This window comes from Musca domestica, unplaced genomic scaffold (genome assembly GCF_030504385.1).
Source record: "Musca domestica strain aabys unplaced genomic scaffold, Musca_domestica.polishedcontigs.V.1.1 118, whole genome shotgun sequence".
NCBI classification, from domain to species: domain Eukaryota; kingdom Metazoa; phylum Arthropoda; class Insecta; order Diptera; family Muscidae; genus Musca; species Musca domestica.
The window spans coordinates 1,011,185-1,027,278 of NW_026712149.1; the positions used below are offsets into that span (position 1 = coordinate 1,011,185).

Consider the following 16,094-nt stretch of genomic DNA (forward strand, 5'->3'; position numbering starts at 1 on the left):
AATTTGGTATTTGAAGTAAGTAGTGGATACTACAGCCTAAGACGGAAAATTGTCTGTGCAAGTCCACGTATTCGTATAGCCCCCACATAACGGTGCCTCCCTATATTCGGCATTTTATTGATTTTAGCTACATTATTCACCGATTTTTTTAGATTTGCATTTGAATATTTTATGACAAAAGTTGCCTATGCAGGTCCATGTAGTCGTATAGAACTTAATGTAACAGCTACATTCGGTATTTTTAAGATTTCAACAGAATTTTTAACGGATTTTATTATTTTTGAGAATTACCAAATTCGCTCCAAATGGTGGAGGGAATTCAAAGTTCGGTCCGGCCGAACTTACACCTTTTTTAATTGTTTTGTAATATTTTGCTATTTGTTTTCGTAGCTCATTGATGGGCAACATATTTTAAAGAATGGCTGATTCGGCTTTAGAATCAGGAAACTTGATCGATGAAGGTATCTGTTGGTATGTGGAATTAAGGTGTGAAGGTTGTTGTGTGAATGTGTACTATAGCTGTAATAAATAGTAAAAAAGGAAAAAACAGAGCTGAAATCCTGAAATTTGGTATAGATGTCCTTGTTGTTGTTTTTTTACAGAACGAAAAATACTACATATAATTTGGGTAAAGAAATGGAGCTGAAATCCTGAAATTTGGCTAGGATTCACTGGCGGTATCTGTGGTTAAGTTGATTTTCGAATTGCGTTCTATATTTGTACGAATAGTACTAAATGATACTTAATTTGACATTGGGTGAAGGGATAGGGCTGGATTCTTCAAAGTTTACATTGAGGTCTTTGATGGTATCTGTGGTTGAAAGAAGGGTCTGGTTGGGAAATGTGTACTATAATTTTACAAAATTTGGTATTGGGTGAAGGGATAGCTCTGGAATACTCAAATTTGATATTGAGGTCATTGGCGGTATCAGTGGTTGAAAGAAGGAGCTGGTTGTGGAATTTCGTACTACAATTTTACGAAAAGTACAAAATTTGGTATTTGGTGAAGGGAGATGGTAACTTGTTTTGAACAAATGCGTACTATATTTGTCCATAAAGTACTAAGTGGTACTAAATTGGGTATCATGTGAAAGGATAGAGCTGGAATCTTCAAATTTAATATTGAGGTCTCTGTTTGGAAATGTGAATGTTTTATTTAAGATGTAACTTTCGAAATTTCACGAATGACATAATAAATTTAACCTCCATTTTATTGTGGAGGTTATAGAACTTTTTGCTATAATATTGTTGGGTTTTTTGAGCGTTTATAATGATACTATAAAATTTCCAAGGGTTTTGGCAGAAAAAAATTCTCAACATTTGTTGGCTCACAAGTTATGAGTCCCTAATAAGAGGAATTTGTCTTACCAACATTTTATATTGCTTGTATGGTGGCTTGTCAATTCAACGGTTTGTCTTAGGTTCAAAAAAGAAGTAACTATGGTTCATATCTTCCGCAAAAAAAATTTCAGCACATGAAACACAATTTTTTGTATTATTTCGGCATTTGTTTTTTTATTTTTTTTTTATGGATTAATATAACAATGTGATATGTATATCATGGATGGATTAACAAAAAATATGTGATATGATAGTGTTAAAAACAAAAAATGAGTTCGATCGTAGAAATAAATTATTTTTAAAAATTTCGAATAGAAAATCGTGTGTCATCGATTTTCCATTTGTGGCATTGGGTTGAGTTTTCATGTTTTTTGGATGGGAGATGAAATCGTTTAGTAATGTTTTTCGGTAATTTTTACTTTGCTATGCCAGTGAGCGGGTTGGACTTTGTGGACGATAGCAGCGCTATGGTGGTGCACTGGGACGGCACGATGAACCAAAGCAGCATGATGATGGGCATCAGCGTGATGGACATCAGCATGATGGACAACAGCAGCAGCATGGTGATAGGCATCAGCGTGGTGGACAACACCGGCATGACGCAACACACCATCATGGTGGACCAAATCAGCGTGATGAGCCAAGGCACCAGTATGAGCAACATCTCCAGCATGCAATTCAGTGTGATGCAAATCGGCAGCATGATGATGCTCATCGACATGATGATTTTGATGGACCACATGATGATCGACAGCTGGTTTGGTGTAGTGCAAGAAATGATGAGGTTCATGATGTACCACCTTGGTGACATGATGAACTGGTTCCACTTTGTGAATGGGTTCATGTTGAATGATCTTGGCAGCCGGGGCATTGTGGACATCAACAGCAGCTACACCATGATGGCCAGCATCGTGGTGAGCAACTTCCAAGGCGGCATGATGATCAGCATGATGATAGACTGGATGGTGTTCAACACCGTGATGTTCGAGACCATTGTGACCATCGACAACGAGACGAGCCGAATGGCCAATGTGAACACCATTGCTGTGATGAATATCAGCATGATGAAAGTCGGCTGCGTGATGAACCAAACCATGATGGGCATCACCGTGATGAGGCAGAAGACCAGCTTGGGCTGAGGTAGCCAAAGCAAGAGCCATAACGCATGAGAATACCTGTAATCACACGAAAGGAACGAAATGGAATGAAATAAATGAATGTTTTTGTCACAACCATACGGCAAAAATGTAAGGAAGTATCAATTTCAGGGATTGAAATTCTTTTTCAAAAACTTAACCAAGAAAATTTGAAAATTGGAGGACTATTATTTTTTTTAGGTTTTAGAGCTCTCTTCTAGTTCTCTTCTAGTTATTTTATGCAAACAGATATGAGAATGCTACTATAAATACTGGATTATAGAAAAAGTAAGGAAATCTATAGAGACTAAGAATTTTTAGGGTCCTTCAAGTCCTTCCAAAATTTAAAATTCGGAAAATGTATTTAGCCGTTCGGAAAATGTATTTAAAAAGAAGAATATAAAAAATCGAAAGATATATTTTGCATTAATTAATAATTTTTTCTTAGGATTTTTTAGACCTTTTTCTGAAGAATTGCCGATTTAAAGACGCTTTATACCCAATTGCTGAAATACCCAATAATATAATACAATTTATTGGTCGAATTCCAATCTCCATGTCTTGAAAAACTTTAAGAGTATAAAAATTGAAGATAGAGATATTAGAGGAGAGATATTAAAGATAAATACAACAGCTTAGATTACTTTAGTTTATAAAAACTTTACCAGGGTGTTTTTTTGGTTTATGAACCAGGATCCATTTATACCCTATATAAGATCTTAATATATACGATCCGAGCAAAACCTGTGGCGATATTTAAAATTTTGAAAAAAAGCTTTCCATGGGCAAGTTGCATAATTGGAATACAGACTGCCAAAAAGAAACAAGTTTCGAAGCCGGTTGGTTTGAAATATTTCTAGAGTTTTAGGTTGATCATGTTCTCTTGAGATATATCGGCATATTCTCCTCCTGATGATTGATAAACCTTTTGGAATTGCCCACACTATGCTCAAAACTAGTCTTTTAGAATTATATTAAAGTTTTGAATTCTACTGATTCATGTTTAAGCGGTTTGAGCTTTTTTACGACCACATTTGAAGGGATGTTTCGGTTTTGCAGGACAATTATTTTTTTGCTGATAGATTTTCTAATTTTTTTCCATAGTTGGATTTAAATGAATTTTTTTTAATTCTCATATTAAACTATTCACTTATTCACAAAACGCGTATCATTATTTTCATACCTTCATTTTAACGATTTCACACTTAAATTTGTTTAATCCCAAAATTTGAAAAAATTAACTTTTTTACGAACTCTTTGTTTGTTCGACGCTGTGTACTGAACTGATGTCTAATCAAAAACACCTCCGCATTTAAATACCTAATCCACGTGAAATGAAAAAAAAAAATTGTGGCGTTTTGTTTTGGCCAAATTCCGTTGCCTAACATCTGATTTCGTTCGATTGGTAACAGCCGCCATGGTATCAATTGTCGTCACATCCGTAATTACAAATTTTAAAGAAGCTCAGCTAAATAATCAAATATGCGTTGCAACGAAATTGTAATAACAATTTGTACGTTTGTCTGTACATACATACATAAATACATACAAATGTGTGAGTCTTAATCCAATTCATTTTAACGGAAGGGATTACCGTTTAAGCACTCTAAGTTGATGTACTAAAAAAGAAGCGCTTTAAATGGTAAGCTTTTTGTCTGGTTTGCCAGCGTACACCACCACATATGGTTTCTTTTTGTGTGGAACGTTTTACACTCAAGGTCATTCTTGGTGCACATGACCCATACTTGATAATAAAGGTATTAATAAAATAAACGGTGACGCACGTAGACACCGTTATTGGTTACGAACACAGCTAGTTTAGTTTTTTTTTCAATTTTTTATTATAATTTGTAATTTCAAGAATTAATTAAATTTAGTATTAGTTACACTTCTTGGATGTTTTCCAAGATCAAAGTTTCTTGATTAAATAATAGTATTCCTAGCAAGTTAAACAAATAACAAGTTAAAAAACAGTACGTTCGGCCGGGTCAAACTTTGAATGCCCTCCACCAATTGGAACGAACTTGGAAATTGTCAAAAAATGAATTCCGTTAAAAATTATGTTAAAATCTTAAAAATGCCGAATATAGCCGTTATATTGGGGTCTGTATGACGTGCACCTACATAGGCTTTGTTTGTCATGAGCCATTACCATATTCAAATTCAAAACTTGAAATAAACGGAGAATAATGTAGCTAAAATCATCAAAATACCGTATATAGGGATGTACAGTTGTATCGGAGCTATACGAAGACCTGGACCGGCATAGACAATTTTCTGTCACAGGCTGTAGTTCCCATCACGAACTCTAAATACGTAATTTGAAACAATTCCGGTGAATAATGTCAATAAAATCATCAAAATACCGAATGTAGGGAGGTACCATTATATGGGGGCTATACGAAGAAGTGGACCTACATGGCCTATTTTCTGTCACAGGCTGTAGTATCCATTACGAACTTCAAATATCAAATTTGAAACAATTCCACTGAACAATGTCGCTAAAATCATCAGAATACCGAATATCAGGAGATACCGTTACATGAGGGTTATATGAAAACGTGGACCTACATGACCCGTTTACGAACTTAACCTGCCTATAGGCATAGTATGTTGGAGGTTATAAAAAGAGCGTATCGTATTATGAGGAACATATCAGAAAAACAGGTCAATGAGGTGAGAAAGGAAGAGGTAATAAATTGCAGTCGACCCAATTAGAATACTATTGAAGAGTTTACCGAGTTAATATCTAGTGTTTACCTGAATTGACTGTTTATAGAATTGTCCAATTATTAATCAACAGATCAGGAAATGTCTGTATCCATACCCTAGAAGAGGATACGATACCTATGTTTATACCCTCAGCTTTAAGGGTCCAGAGAGTATATATCATTTGATCGCATCGAAATAACGCTTTTACAACATACTTCTCTTTGGGATGAGAATCGTTTTACGACATTTAAAGTCAATCTAGCGGTTTTTGGCGGGCTGGCCGGTGCGCAGTATAACTCTCGAAGGGAGAATCCACTTGGGTCCAAACTTGGAACATTGTAATAGATTACTAAACATGGACTAAATTCGGAGATGAGCAATCTCGGTCCATTCCTTCTAGTCCCTCCCAAAAAGGTCAACATTTTCCAAGAAAATGGAACAAGGAAAGAACATCAGATTTTGTTCAAATTTTACAAAGCCTAATATTTACATCAGCGTTAAAATTCAGATGCGAAAGGAATTCTCTGATCTCAAATAAAATTTTTCAAATTATATCTGCAAAAGTTGTAGCACCTAGTTAAAATTTTGAATAGTCATAATTCAATTAAAATATTAAATATGAGGCAGATTGTGTTAAAATTTCACACATATCCTTAATTGTACCAATACAAGATCTGGTGATAATATGGCATACGCCTGACCACTTCCACCTCCACAGAGTGTGAAAATTTTGAATTTTTAAAACTCTCATAACATGCAAAAATATTCAGCTATTCTTCTTCAGACTTCGCATATCTTAATATTTCTATAAAGCATACTAGCTTAACCCGGTGCTCTTCGCTACCCCTTTTGATTTGATTCAAGAATTTGAAATTGAGTGACATTTCTGTTGCTATTAGAAAATTCGAGGTAGGAACATACTTCCCCGTAATAATCGTATCCTCAATTAAATTGTTGTTTGGTTTTTTACTGTTAGCCTAAACCCCATTGCAAAGACGTTGTGGGTCAATGTTTCTTAATAAAATCATATCCCAATCTCAACGGATTTTAATGTAATTTTACAAAATATATTTTTAGACCACATTCAATCACACTTTTCATATTTCATTGCAATTGAAGATGCATAGCGTATTTGATGCATCAAATAAACGAAATCGGCCGAATATATGGAGGGCTCACTGCTATACCGAACCAAGTCATGAAAAATGCCGAAACTAGTGCCAATGTCCCCGCATATGGCAAATCTATTTACTCTGCAAAGCACAATGTTAAAAGTGTTAACGATAAAAAACCTAAGGCAACGACTGTCCTTTTCGTTTTTATTCAAAGCGAAAATGAACCAAGTCAGTGTGTTTCACTTTGAATCAGTATTATTAGTGAGCAAGTGCATATTGCCGTTCAGTTTTCAGCAATATTAAAAAAAAAAAACAAGTTAAAAAGTATCAGTCGGTTTTGCCGACAGATGTATACCCTCAGCCATAGTACGTGGAGGGTATAGTATGGAGGGCATATTAAGTTGGTCATTCCGTTTGTGTGCATCACGAAATATATATTTTAGACTCTACAAAGTATATATATTCTTGATCAGCATAAAATTCAATGTCGGTTTTGCGATGTCCGTCAATGTGTGGAAATCACTCTAGCTTCCGAGTCAATTGATGTAGGTTGATAAAATTTTACTCAGATGTGTGTTTGGTCTACAGGGCGTTTGGTATTGAAAATGATCGGTATTTTGATGACTTTCGTATTATCGATATTATTTACCGGATGTTTTCCAGTTTCCCATTTAAATATTGTAATAGACTATGACAAAACTTGCCTGTGCAGGTCCACGTTTTCGTATAGACCCCCATATTACGGTAACTCCCTATATTCGGTATTTTTAAAATTTTTAAAAGTATTTTCCAACGTTTTGAAAAGATGAATAATCCCGGCAAAGTGGAAGCACAATGTGCGTAAGCTTCGCTGCAACAGTGGAAAAGCATACACAAATCAGAAGGGATTGTGGATGTAGGTGAATGAATCTGACAGAGAATTATTTTTCACGTCATTTTGGAAACTTGCAGATTATGCAAAACAAAATGTATTTTTATTATAAAGTATTCAGCACGAAATTCAATTGACATTTTAAGTTTCCGAATAAGGATACCTGTCCAATTTGTGATGAACTTGACATGAAAATAAAATTCGATGAAGATGAAAATACAAATTTAATTTGGCAACAGGAACTTCATTTAAAAGCAGCACAGCTAGCTCGAGACTCACTGAATAAAGAAGTACCATCTGATGATCACTATATCTGTACTTTCGACCTTCAAAAAGCATTGCCTTTTTCAAAGCTATCAACATCAGTTGCTTATTACAAGCGGAACATCAACTATATTTAGTCATATAGCGAACACTTTATTATATTTTTTTGACTTGGTTCGCTTTAGCTATTAAACATTCAAATTTTATTCAAAGTAATAATGAACCAAAGTAGACTTTTTTGCTTTTGAATATTTTTTTAGTAATATATTTAAATATTTTTGTTTTTAAATTTATATCGTTAGTTAATTTTGAATATAGACTTTGCATTTTCTTTTAGTGGACTGAAATATTCCTTCTAGAAATTAATGGCAGTGCATTTAATTTACCTCTAAATATCTTCGAATTATGTTTTTACGACTTAGTTTGGTATAGCTGCTATATACAGGGTGAGATGAAAAAAATGCAACCAACTTCAGACTGCTGTCATTTCTAAGCCACTCGTCCGACAGCTCTTAAAATTATGCCAGTGACAGCTCATTATATTGTTTACAAGCGTACAAAAGAATTTTGGTGAGAATTTTCCAAAAAAAAAAAAGTTATTCGTGATGAAATTCAAGCGTGATAATGTGATTTATTTATATTTGACTGGAAAACCACAAGTGGCTATCCTTAGAGCACTCCAGCATTTAAAAGTGAATAAATCTTTTCTGTCTCGTAACATCGCTCGTTATTGTGATACTGGTAGCGTAGCCTCACGTCAAGGAAGTGGGCGGAAAAAAACGGCAACATCAGCAGAAATGGTTCGAAATGCAAAGAAGCGACTTGATCGAAACCCGCGTCGCAGTGGCCGAAAAATGGCTCGTGAGCTGAACATATCGCAATATTCCTTTCGGCAAATATTGAAAAATGAGCTCGGGGTAAAGAAAGAAAATAAACTCAAAAGAGCTAAAGAGTTGCTTCGCTTGACCAAAAGTGGTGAACTGCCGAATTTGGTTTTCTCCGATGAGAAAACATTCGTTGACCAGCAGTTTGTAAACAAACAAAATGATCGTATTCACTTTCCAAAGAGGTCAGCTGAAAATCTGTACCTTCGGTTGGCAACCAGAACTCAAGCGCCGGCCATGGTGACGGTGTGAGCCGCCATAACAGCCGATGGTCGCTCTCCGCTGGTATTAATCGACCGCGGCATCAGAATAAATGCCGAATATTATCGCGAAAATATTCTGGAGGGTGTATTAAAGCCTTGGGCACCCAAACATTTTGGCCGCAGACCTTGGACATTCCAACAGGACCCAGCATCATCGCACTCAGCACGCGGCACCCAAGAATGGTTACAAAATGAGATTCCTCGCTTCATTTCCAGCGCACAATGGCCACAAAAATCTCCAGATACCAAACCCTCAGACTATTGTGTCTGGAGTATTTTGGAAAGCAAGGTTGGCACTAAAAAATACCAAAGTGTCGATTACCTCAAGCAAGCGCTTTTTCTTTCATTCAATGACGTTTAAAAAAATGTAAAAAATATGGCGTTTGACTTTATTGCGGTTTTTTTATCTCACCCTGTATGTCATATAATTCATTTCGTTTCCATGTTAAATGTACATTAAATTTGTAATGCCTTCCCGATCATTCGATCAAGTCGCGAGAAGTAAAAATTTAATACCAGAGATTACATGTAACCTAGACATAACATTATAAAAATTATGGCGTTTGACTTTGTTGCAGTTTTTTTCTCACCCAGTAAATGGTCGATTTTATTGTAATTTTGCCCATACCAATATTTTTATATATTATGATATATTTATATCATATTTATCTTGGTCTGATACGAAATGAACAATATTGGTCTATTTTTGGAACCTACTCAATAGAGGCTCAACAATTTGAATAATCATAACAGAAGTCAAAATATATTTAAAAAATCGAACATTTGCTGTCGGCTCAACTGGCTGATACTTTTTAACTTTTTTTTGTATATTTTACATGAAAATATTTTTTTTCTAATTGCGCCTTCCGAATTTGATTCAAAATGCATTGTTGTTTACGATCCTGTAATCGTATCAATTCCCCATTTAACACCATTCCCTACGATATATGAATTGCATTAAAAATAAATTCATTTGTATCAGTGTTTCATTTAGAGTGCCAAATATTTGAAAGCTTTTTTTCAATTGATAGCAGCATGACGCATTTCAAATCTATTTAAAATTCATTTCAACCAATTATTTTGTTTGATTGTAAAAAGTAGTGCAAATTTCGTACATCCAGCATTTGAAATGGACAATTCGCTTTTATATAAAAAGTACAAAGTGGTGTTTGGAGGCATCAGTTTACCGACCAACGTCCAAGAAGTAAAAATTGTTTCAAGGATTGGATATACACTGAAATTAGGACAATGAAAGTAAGGAGCTACAGTATGTGACATTTCCAAAATCTTATAATCCTTTTATTTCGTTAGGTTTTGGCATGTGTTTTGGTATTAGCTGTAACATCTGCCCAGGCTGGATTCTGGCCCAATGGCAATCAAGTTGGGGGCTTTCAAGGTGGTGATGCTCAAGTCGATCTAACCACAAAGGTTGTTGTAGACACGCAACCTGCTGAACAACATCCCGTTTATCATCATGCCGAAGCAAGCGCTGTTGCTGACATTGGTTTTGTCGATAACCATCATGGGGTGGCTGCCGATGATGTCCGAAATGCTCCAGCCGTCAAGATCATTCAACATGAACCCATTCATCAGATAGAACCCGTTCATCATGTCACAAGAGTCCTCCACCATGAACCTCATCACTTCTTGCATTACACCAATCCCGTTGTCGATCATCATGTTATCCATAGCAATCATCACAGCAACGAACATCGCAACGCTGCCGATTTACATTATAACGAACTGCACCATGGCGATGCGGCATATCATGGTGAAGTTTATCACTCCGATGTTTTCCATAACTCTGGTACTTTTGGTAATTCCGGAATCGTTCACCATGCTGACGTTAGTGATAATAATCCTGCTGTTGTTTTTCATGCCGATATTCACAAACATTCCGCTGTCATTGTTAAGCCATTGCGCCAACACAAAGATGCCATTGTTACCAAAATTTTCCCCGCCAAAAAGTTATGGACATTACGCAAAGGACTATGGTAATGTTAAAGTCATTAAGAGACTTTATTAATACCTCTCGAAGATATACGAATACAATATATAAGCATTAAATGACATAGATATGTGTTAGGTTACTTCTTAATTTAAATAAATGTAAAAAAAAACTTAGAATTATATAAAACTACAAAAAAGTCCATGGTCATAACCGGCTAAAGAACTAATTTTAAACACCCTCTGCTAAGAGATAAAGCTAGCGTTTATACATAAAAGTGTAAGTGATGCTAGATTGAAAAAGGAGGTATCAACTATCTCAAAGTGTAAAAATCAAATCCATAGATAAATATGGCTGAAACATGCAAAATAAACCATCATTTATTCGGTATTTCGAAAGATTTTTGCTACATTAATCACCGGAATTTTTTTAAATTTCGTACTTGTAGTTCAGAATGGGTACTACAGCCAGTCATCGAAAATTGTCAATGCAGGTCTACGTACTCGTAAGTCCCCACATATCAATACCTCCATATATTCAGTATTTTGACGATTTTAGCGACATTATACACCGGAATTGTTTCAAATTTCGTAATTGAATTTCCCAGTGGGTACTACAGCCTGTCACTGAAAATGTTCTTTTGCAGGTCCACGTCTTCTTCTAGGTCACCTATAATATTACCTATATTCGGTATTTTGACGATTTTGGAATTATTTAAATTTCGTATTTGAAGTTCTTAATGGATGCTACAGCCTGTAACTGAAAATTGTCTTTTACAGGTCCACGTCTTCCTATAGTTCTCCTATAATGGTACCTTTATTCGGTACTTTGACGATTTTGGCGACATTATACATTGGAATTATTTCAAAATTTCATATTTGAAGTTCCTAATGGGTACTGCAGCCTGTGACAAAAAATTGTCTATGCAGGTCCACGTTTTCGTATAGCCCACATATAACGGTACCTCCCGATATTGGGTATTTTGATGATTTTAGCGACCTTTTTCTCCGGAATTGTTTCAAATTTGGTATTTGAAGTTCGTAATGGATTAGTATCCAGCGTACGACAGAAGATTGTCTGTGCTGGTCCACGTTTTGGTGTAGCCCCTATATAATAGTACCTCCCTATATTCGCTTTTTTGATGAAAATTAGCTACATTACTCATGCAGGTCTACGTTGTCGTATAGACACTAAAATAACGGCAATATTCTGTATTCTTAAGATTGTAACAGAATTTTTAACGGATGTTTTTGAAAATTGCTAAATTCGTTCCAAATGGTGGTATTAAAAGTTCGGTTTTTTTGAAAAAAATTAAATTCCTTCCGAAGGGCATTTAATGTTCGTCCTTGACGAGCCGCTTTTTAATCGTTTTATTATTATTATTCCTCTCTCATAAAATATGTGGTCTTTTTGTCTTTAGCTTAATGACAGTTTTTTAAAGAACAATTTTTTTTTGGCTTAAGAGAAATTTTTGCTAATGTTTGCAGATTAAGATAAGAAAATAAAACAAATATTTGAATTAGACCAAAGCAATGCATCCTTTGAATTTATCTCTGTTTTTGGGGATCTAACCGCATTGGGTTCCACAGAGACCTACAAGATACCGAATAATAAGTTTGTAAAAAAAAAACTTTCTGAAACCCTCAAAATACCTGAACTTAGATGTGCCATTATATGGGGCCTATATAATACTGCAATTATTCTCACAACATTGTAGGGAGAGATTCTTTCAGCTCATAAATCAAAGCAGGAAGTAGCGCTATGTGGGATTCATATTGAAACGTGGGCCGATATATCCTATTTTCAATACCAAACATACCAGGGGTAATACACAGGGTGAGACAAAAAAAAAAACCGCAACAAAGACAAACGCTATAATTATTACATTTTTTTTTAAATTTTATTGAATGAAAGCAAAAAATGACGGAAATAGCATCAAATTTTAGAATAAGTTTAGATTTGTTCGAATTGGTCACCTTTGGCATGAATTATGGCCTTCAAACGACCAATGAAACCGTCACACACTGCCCGAATGTTGCTCTGCGATATTATGGCCCATTCCCGGCGAAGCGCTTGCTTGAGGTGATCGACACTTTGGTATTTTATAGTGCTAACCTTGCTTTCCAAAATACTCCAGACGGAATAGTCCAACTGATTGGTATCCGGAGATTTTGGTGGCCATTGTGCGCTGGAAATGAAGCGAGGAACCTCAGTTTTTATCCATTCTTGGGTGACGCGTGCTGAGTGCGATGGCGCAGAGTACTGTTGTAATGTCCAAGGTCTGCGGCCAAAATGTTTGGGTGCCCAAGGCTTTAATACACCCTCCAGAATATTTTCGCGATAATATTCGGCATTTATTCTGATGCCGCGGTCGATTAATACCAGCGGAGAGCGACCATCGGCTGTTATGGCGGCTCACACCGTCACCATGGCCGGCGCTTGAGTTCTGGTGGCCAACCGAAGGTACACATTTTCAGCTGACCTCTTTGGCAAGTGAATACGATCATTTTGTTTGTTTGCAAACTGCTGGACAACGAATGTTTTCTCATCGGAGAAAACCAAATTCGGCAGTTCACCACTTTTGGTCAAGCGAAGCAACTCTTTAGCTCTTTTGAGTCTATTTTATGTCTGTTGCTGTGTCTTGCACTTTTTTGAATTTCAATGGCTTTAACCAGATCTCACTTTTCAATATTTGCCGAATGAAATATTGCGATATGTTCAGCTCACGAGCCATTTTTCGGCCACTGTGACGCGGGTTTCGATCAAGTTGCTTCTTTACTTTTCGAACCATTTCTGCTGATGTTGCTGTTTTCTTCCGTCCACTTCCTTGACGTCGGGCTACGCTACCAGTATCACGAGCGATGGTACGAGATACAAAAGATTTATTCACATATAAATGCTGGAGTGCTCTAACAATAGCTACTTGTGGTTTTCCAGCGAAATGTGAAGAAATCACGCTATCACGCTTGAATTCCATCACAAATAACTTTTTTCTGGAAAATGCTCGCCAAAATGCACCAAAATGTCATTGGAATAATTTTAACAGCTGGCGGACGAGTGGCTTGGAAATGACAGTAGTCTGTTTGTTGCAGATTTTTCTTCTCACTCGTCCGCCAGCTGTTAAAAAAATAAAATATATATATATATATATATATATATATATATATATATATATATATATATATATATATATATATATATTTGGTATTGTGATGATTTTAGCTACATTAATCTCCTATTTTTTCAAGTTTCGCATTTGAATATTCTAATGGCTTATGGCAAAAGTTACCAATGCAGATCAACGTCGTCGTATGGACCCTAAGTAATGGCTACATTCGCTATTTTTAAGATTTTAGCTGAATTTTTAACGCATTTTATTTTTGTTTTCTTTTTTTGGGGTGTGGGGTGTATTAAACGTTCGACCCGACGAACCTGCATCTCTGAGAAACAAAATACTGTATAAAAGTCTCTCGGGAAGGACCGTTATATGGGGCCTATATATAATAGTGGACTTATTTTCACAACATTTAGCAGGGAGAGATTCTGTCAGTTCTTAACTTAAAGCAGGTTGTAGCGCTATCTGGGGTCCACACCGAATCGTGGACCAATATGTCCCATTTTCAAAATCAATCATACTAGAGGTAATATAAATGTCTATGTCAGAGACATAGAATACTGCCCTGAATTAATCTCATTTTTGTGCATTTCTTTGTGGCGTTACTCATTACTTGGTATAAAAAATAAGTTATTTTGCCTTGCCTCTGTAAATAACTCATTACTGCTTAGCTTATTGGCATTGCAGAGGGTATGTACTTATTTTTACTAGTAGTGGCGAAAGTGACACATGAGTCTACCAAATTTTTGCTATGCTTGCTGTCAAAACCGACCAATATGTAGGTGATTTTCAATATAATAATTTTGAAAAAAAAAAAAATGGAGAACATATTGTTATGCCCGATATGAACAAAATAAAAAAAATTGAATAATTTAAATAGGGTGTTTTATTAACTTTATAGGGATGTGACACTTAATCTCTAAACGCGCTATTGAATCGAATGAGAAGATGTGCTCTAAATCGTATGAAAGAATTTCAAATAATTTAAAATAATAATGATAAGAACATTGGTATGTCATTTGCCTTTTTTTGTTTTTGGTATCAAATGCATAGAATTAATCTTTGGTCAAATTTAAGAACATTTAGTAGAACTTCTTAAGAACCTTAACTTTTGGAATTTTGCTAATGAAATGGCCGTGGTATTTGGAGGGGTAAACTTTACGCACAACAACACCATGGCTGTGATGATGGTAGACGGGCTTAACGTGATGTACCAAAGCGGCATGTTCATGAACATTGGCGTGATAGACAACAGCGGCATGATTATCATGACCATGGTGGAGAACATCATCGTGATGAAGAACATCGGCGTGGTGGACACCAGCATGATAAACATCACCGTGATGGACGATATCATCATGATGAACATCTCCGTGATGAAGGACGTCAGCGTGGTGAACAAAATTTCCCTGATGAGCAACATCTCCTTGGTGCAACTCGGTATGATGCAAATCGGCAGCATGATGATGCTCGTCGATGTGATGGTTTTGATGGACAACATGGTGATCAACAACGGGATTGGTGTAGTGCAGGAAGTGATGTGGTTCGTGATGTACAACATTGGTGACATGATGAACGGGTTCAACCTGATGAATGGGTTCGTGTTGGATGACTTGGTCGGCAGGGGCATTTTGAACATCTGAAGCAGCAACACCATGATGGCCAGCATCGTGGGTCACAACATCTACAGCGGTGTGATGATCGGCATGGTGGTAAACGGGATGGTGTTCAACAGCATGATGATCAACAATGGTATGATGGTCAAGGCCGTGATGATCAATCACGGCATGGTTATCCAAAGCGTGATGGTCTACAACAGCATGATGTGCCTCCACTGGAAGATCATATGAATAGCCCACCTGAATACCATCATTGTGATGAAGGTCGCCATGGAATAAATCAGCACCATGATGTACAACACCGTGATCTACAATGTGACCATCACCAATATGGGGCAGGAGTCCGGCGTGGGCAGAAGCCACCGCCAAAGCCAAAACGCAAGCAAATACCTGGGGGGCAATGGAATATATATTGAGTTATAAAATCCTTTTAAGTGTTTCAAATCTTTTCGTACCTTCATTACAAATATTACACTTTTAATACCACAAATCAAAATCTAAAGTTTTCGTCGTTTTCTATGCTTTGTTTGATGTCAAACACTAAACTGATATCTAATTCGTCAAAACTTTGCATTTAAATACCAGAAAAAAATGCTTGAATATATTTGGTCAATATCTTTCTGCAGGATAGCTGATTCAAATTTCAATTGACTTCAATGGGTCGAGTCGGCAGCATTTACAGTGAACCAATCATAAAAGTGACCCAAATGCATAACTTCGCTACGCATAGATACCGATTATCGAGCGGGAGCGATAGATAGGTGATAGCGATGTGGGTGTTGTGGAAATCATTGTTGCCAGAGCTATGTGCGTAGCATAATTAAAG

The 16,094-nt window shown here is 36.2% G+C and overlaps 3 protein-coding genes across 3 annotated transcripts; 1 reads left to right on the forward strand and 2 right to left on the reverse strand.

Annotated features, from left to right (window-relative positions):
- Window positions 1-1,516: 1,516 nt before the first annotated feature.
- On the reverse strand, window positions 1,517-3,751 carry LOC101899221 (histidine-rich protein PFHRP-II). Its single transcript, XM_005178649.4, has 2 exons — window positions 3,661-3,751; window positions 1,517-2,516 (listed from the first exon to the last, which is right to left on the reverse strand). The coding sequence occupies exons 1-2, from the start codon at window positions 3,664-3,666 to the stop codon at window positions 1,734-1,736; spliced, it is 789 nt and encodes a 262-aa protein (XP_005178706.2). The 5' UTR covers window positions 3,667-3,751; the 3' UTR covers window positions 1,517-1,733.
- Window positions 3,752-9,834: 6,083 nt separating this feature from the next.
- Window positions 9,835-10,584, forward strand: LOC105261513 (histidine-rich glycoprotein-like). The gene is made up of 2 exons (XM_011292260.3): window positions 9,835-9,840; window positions 9,898-10,584. The coding sequence occupies exons 1-2, from the start codon at window positions 9,835-9,837 to the stop codon at window positions 10,582-10,584; spliced, it is 693 nt and encodes a 230-aa protein (XP_011290562.2).
- Window positions 10,585-14,603: 4,019 nt separating this feature from the next.
- On the reverse strand, window positions 14,604-15,807 carry LOC101899053 (histidine-rich protein PFHRP-II-like). Its single transcript, XM_005178648.3, has 2 exons — window positions 15,724-15,807; window positions 14,604-15,658 (listed from the first exon to the last, which is right to left on the reverse strand). The coding sequence occupies exons 1-2, from the start codon at window positions 15,727-15,729 to the stop codon at window positions 14,732-14,734; spliced, it is 933 nt and encodes a 310-aa protein (XP_005178705.3). The 5' UTR covers window positions 15,730-15,807; the 3' UTR covers window positions 14,604-14,731.
- Between the last annotated feature and the right edge of the window lie 287 nt (window positions 15,808-16,094).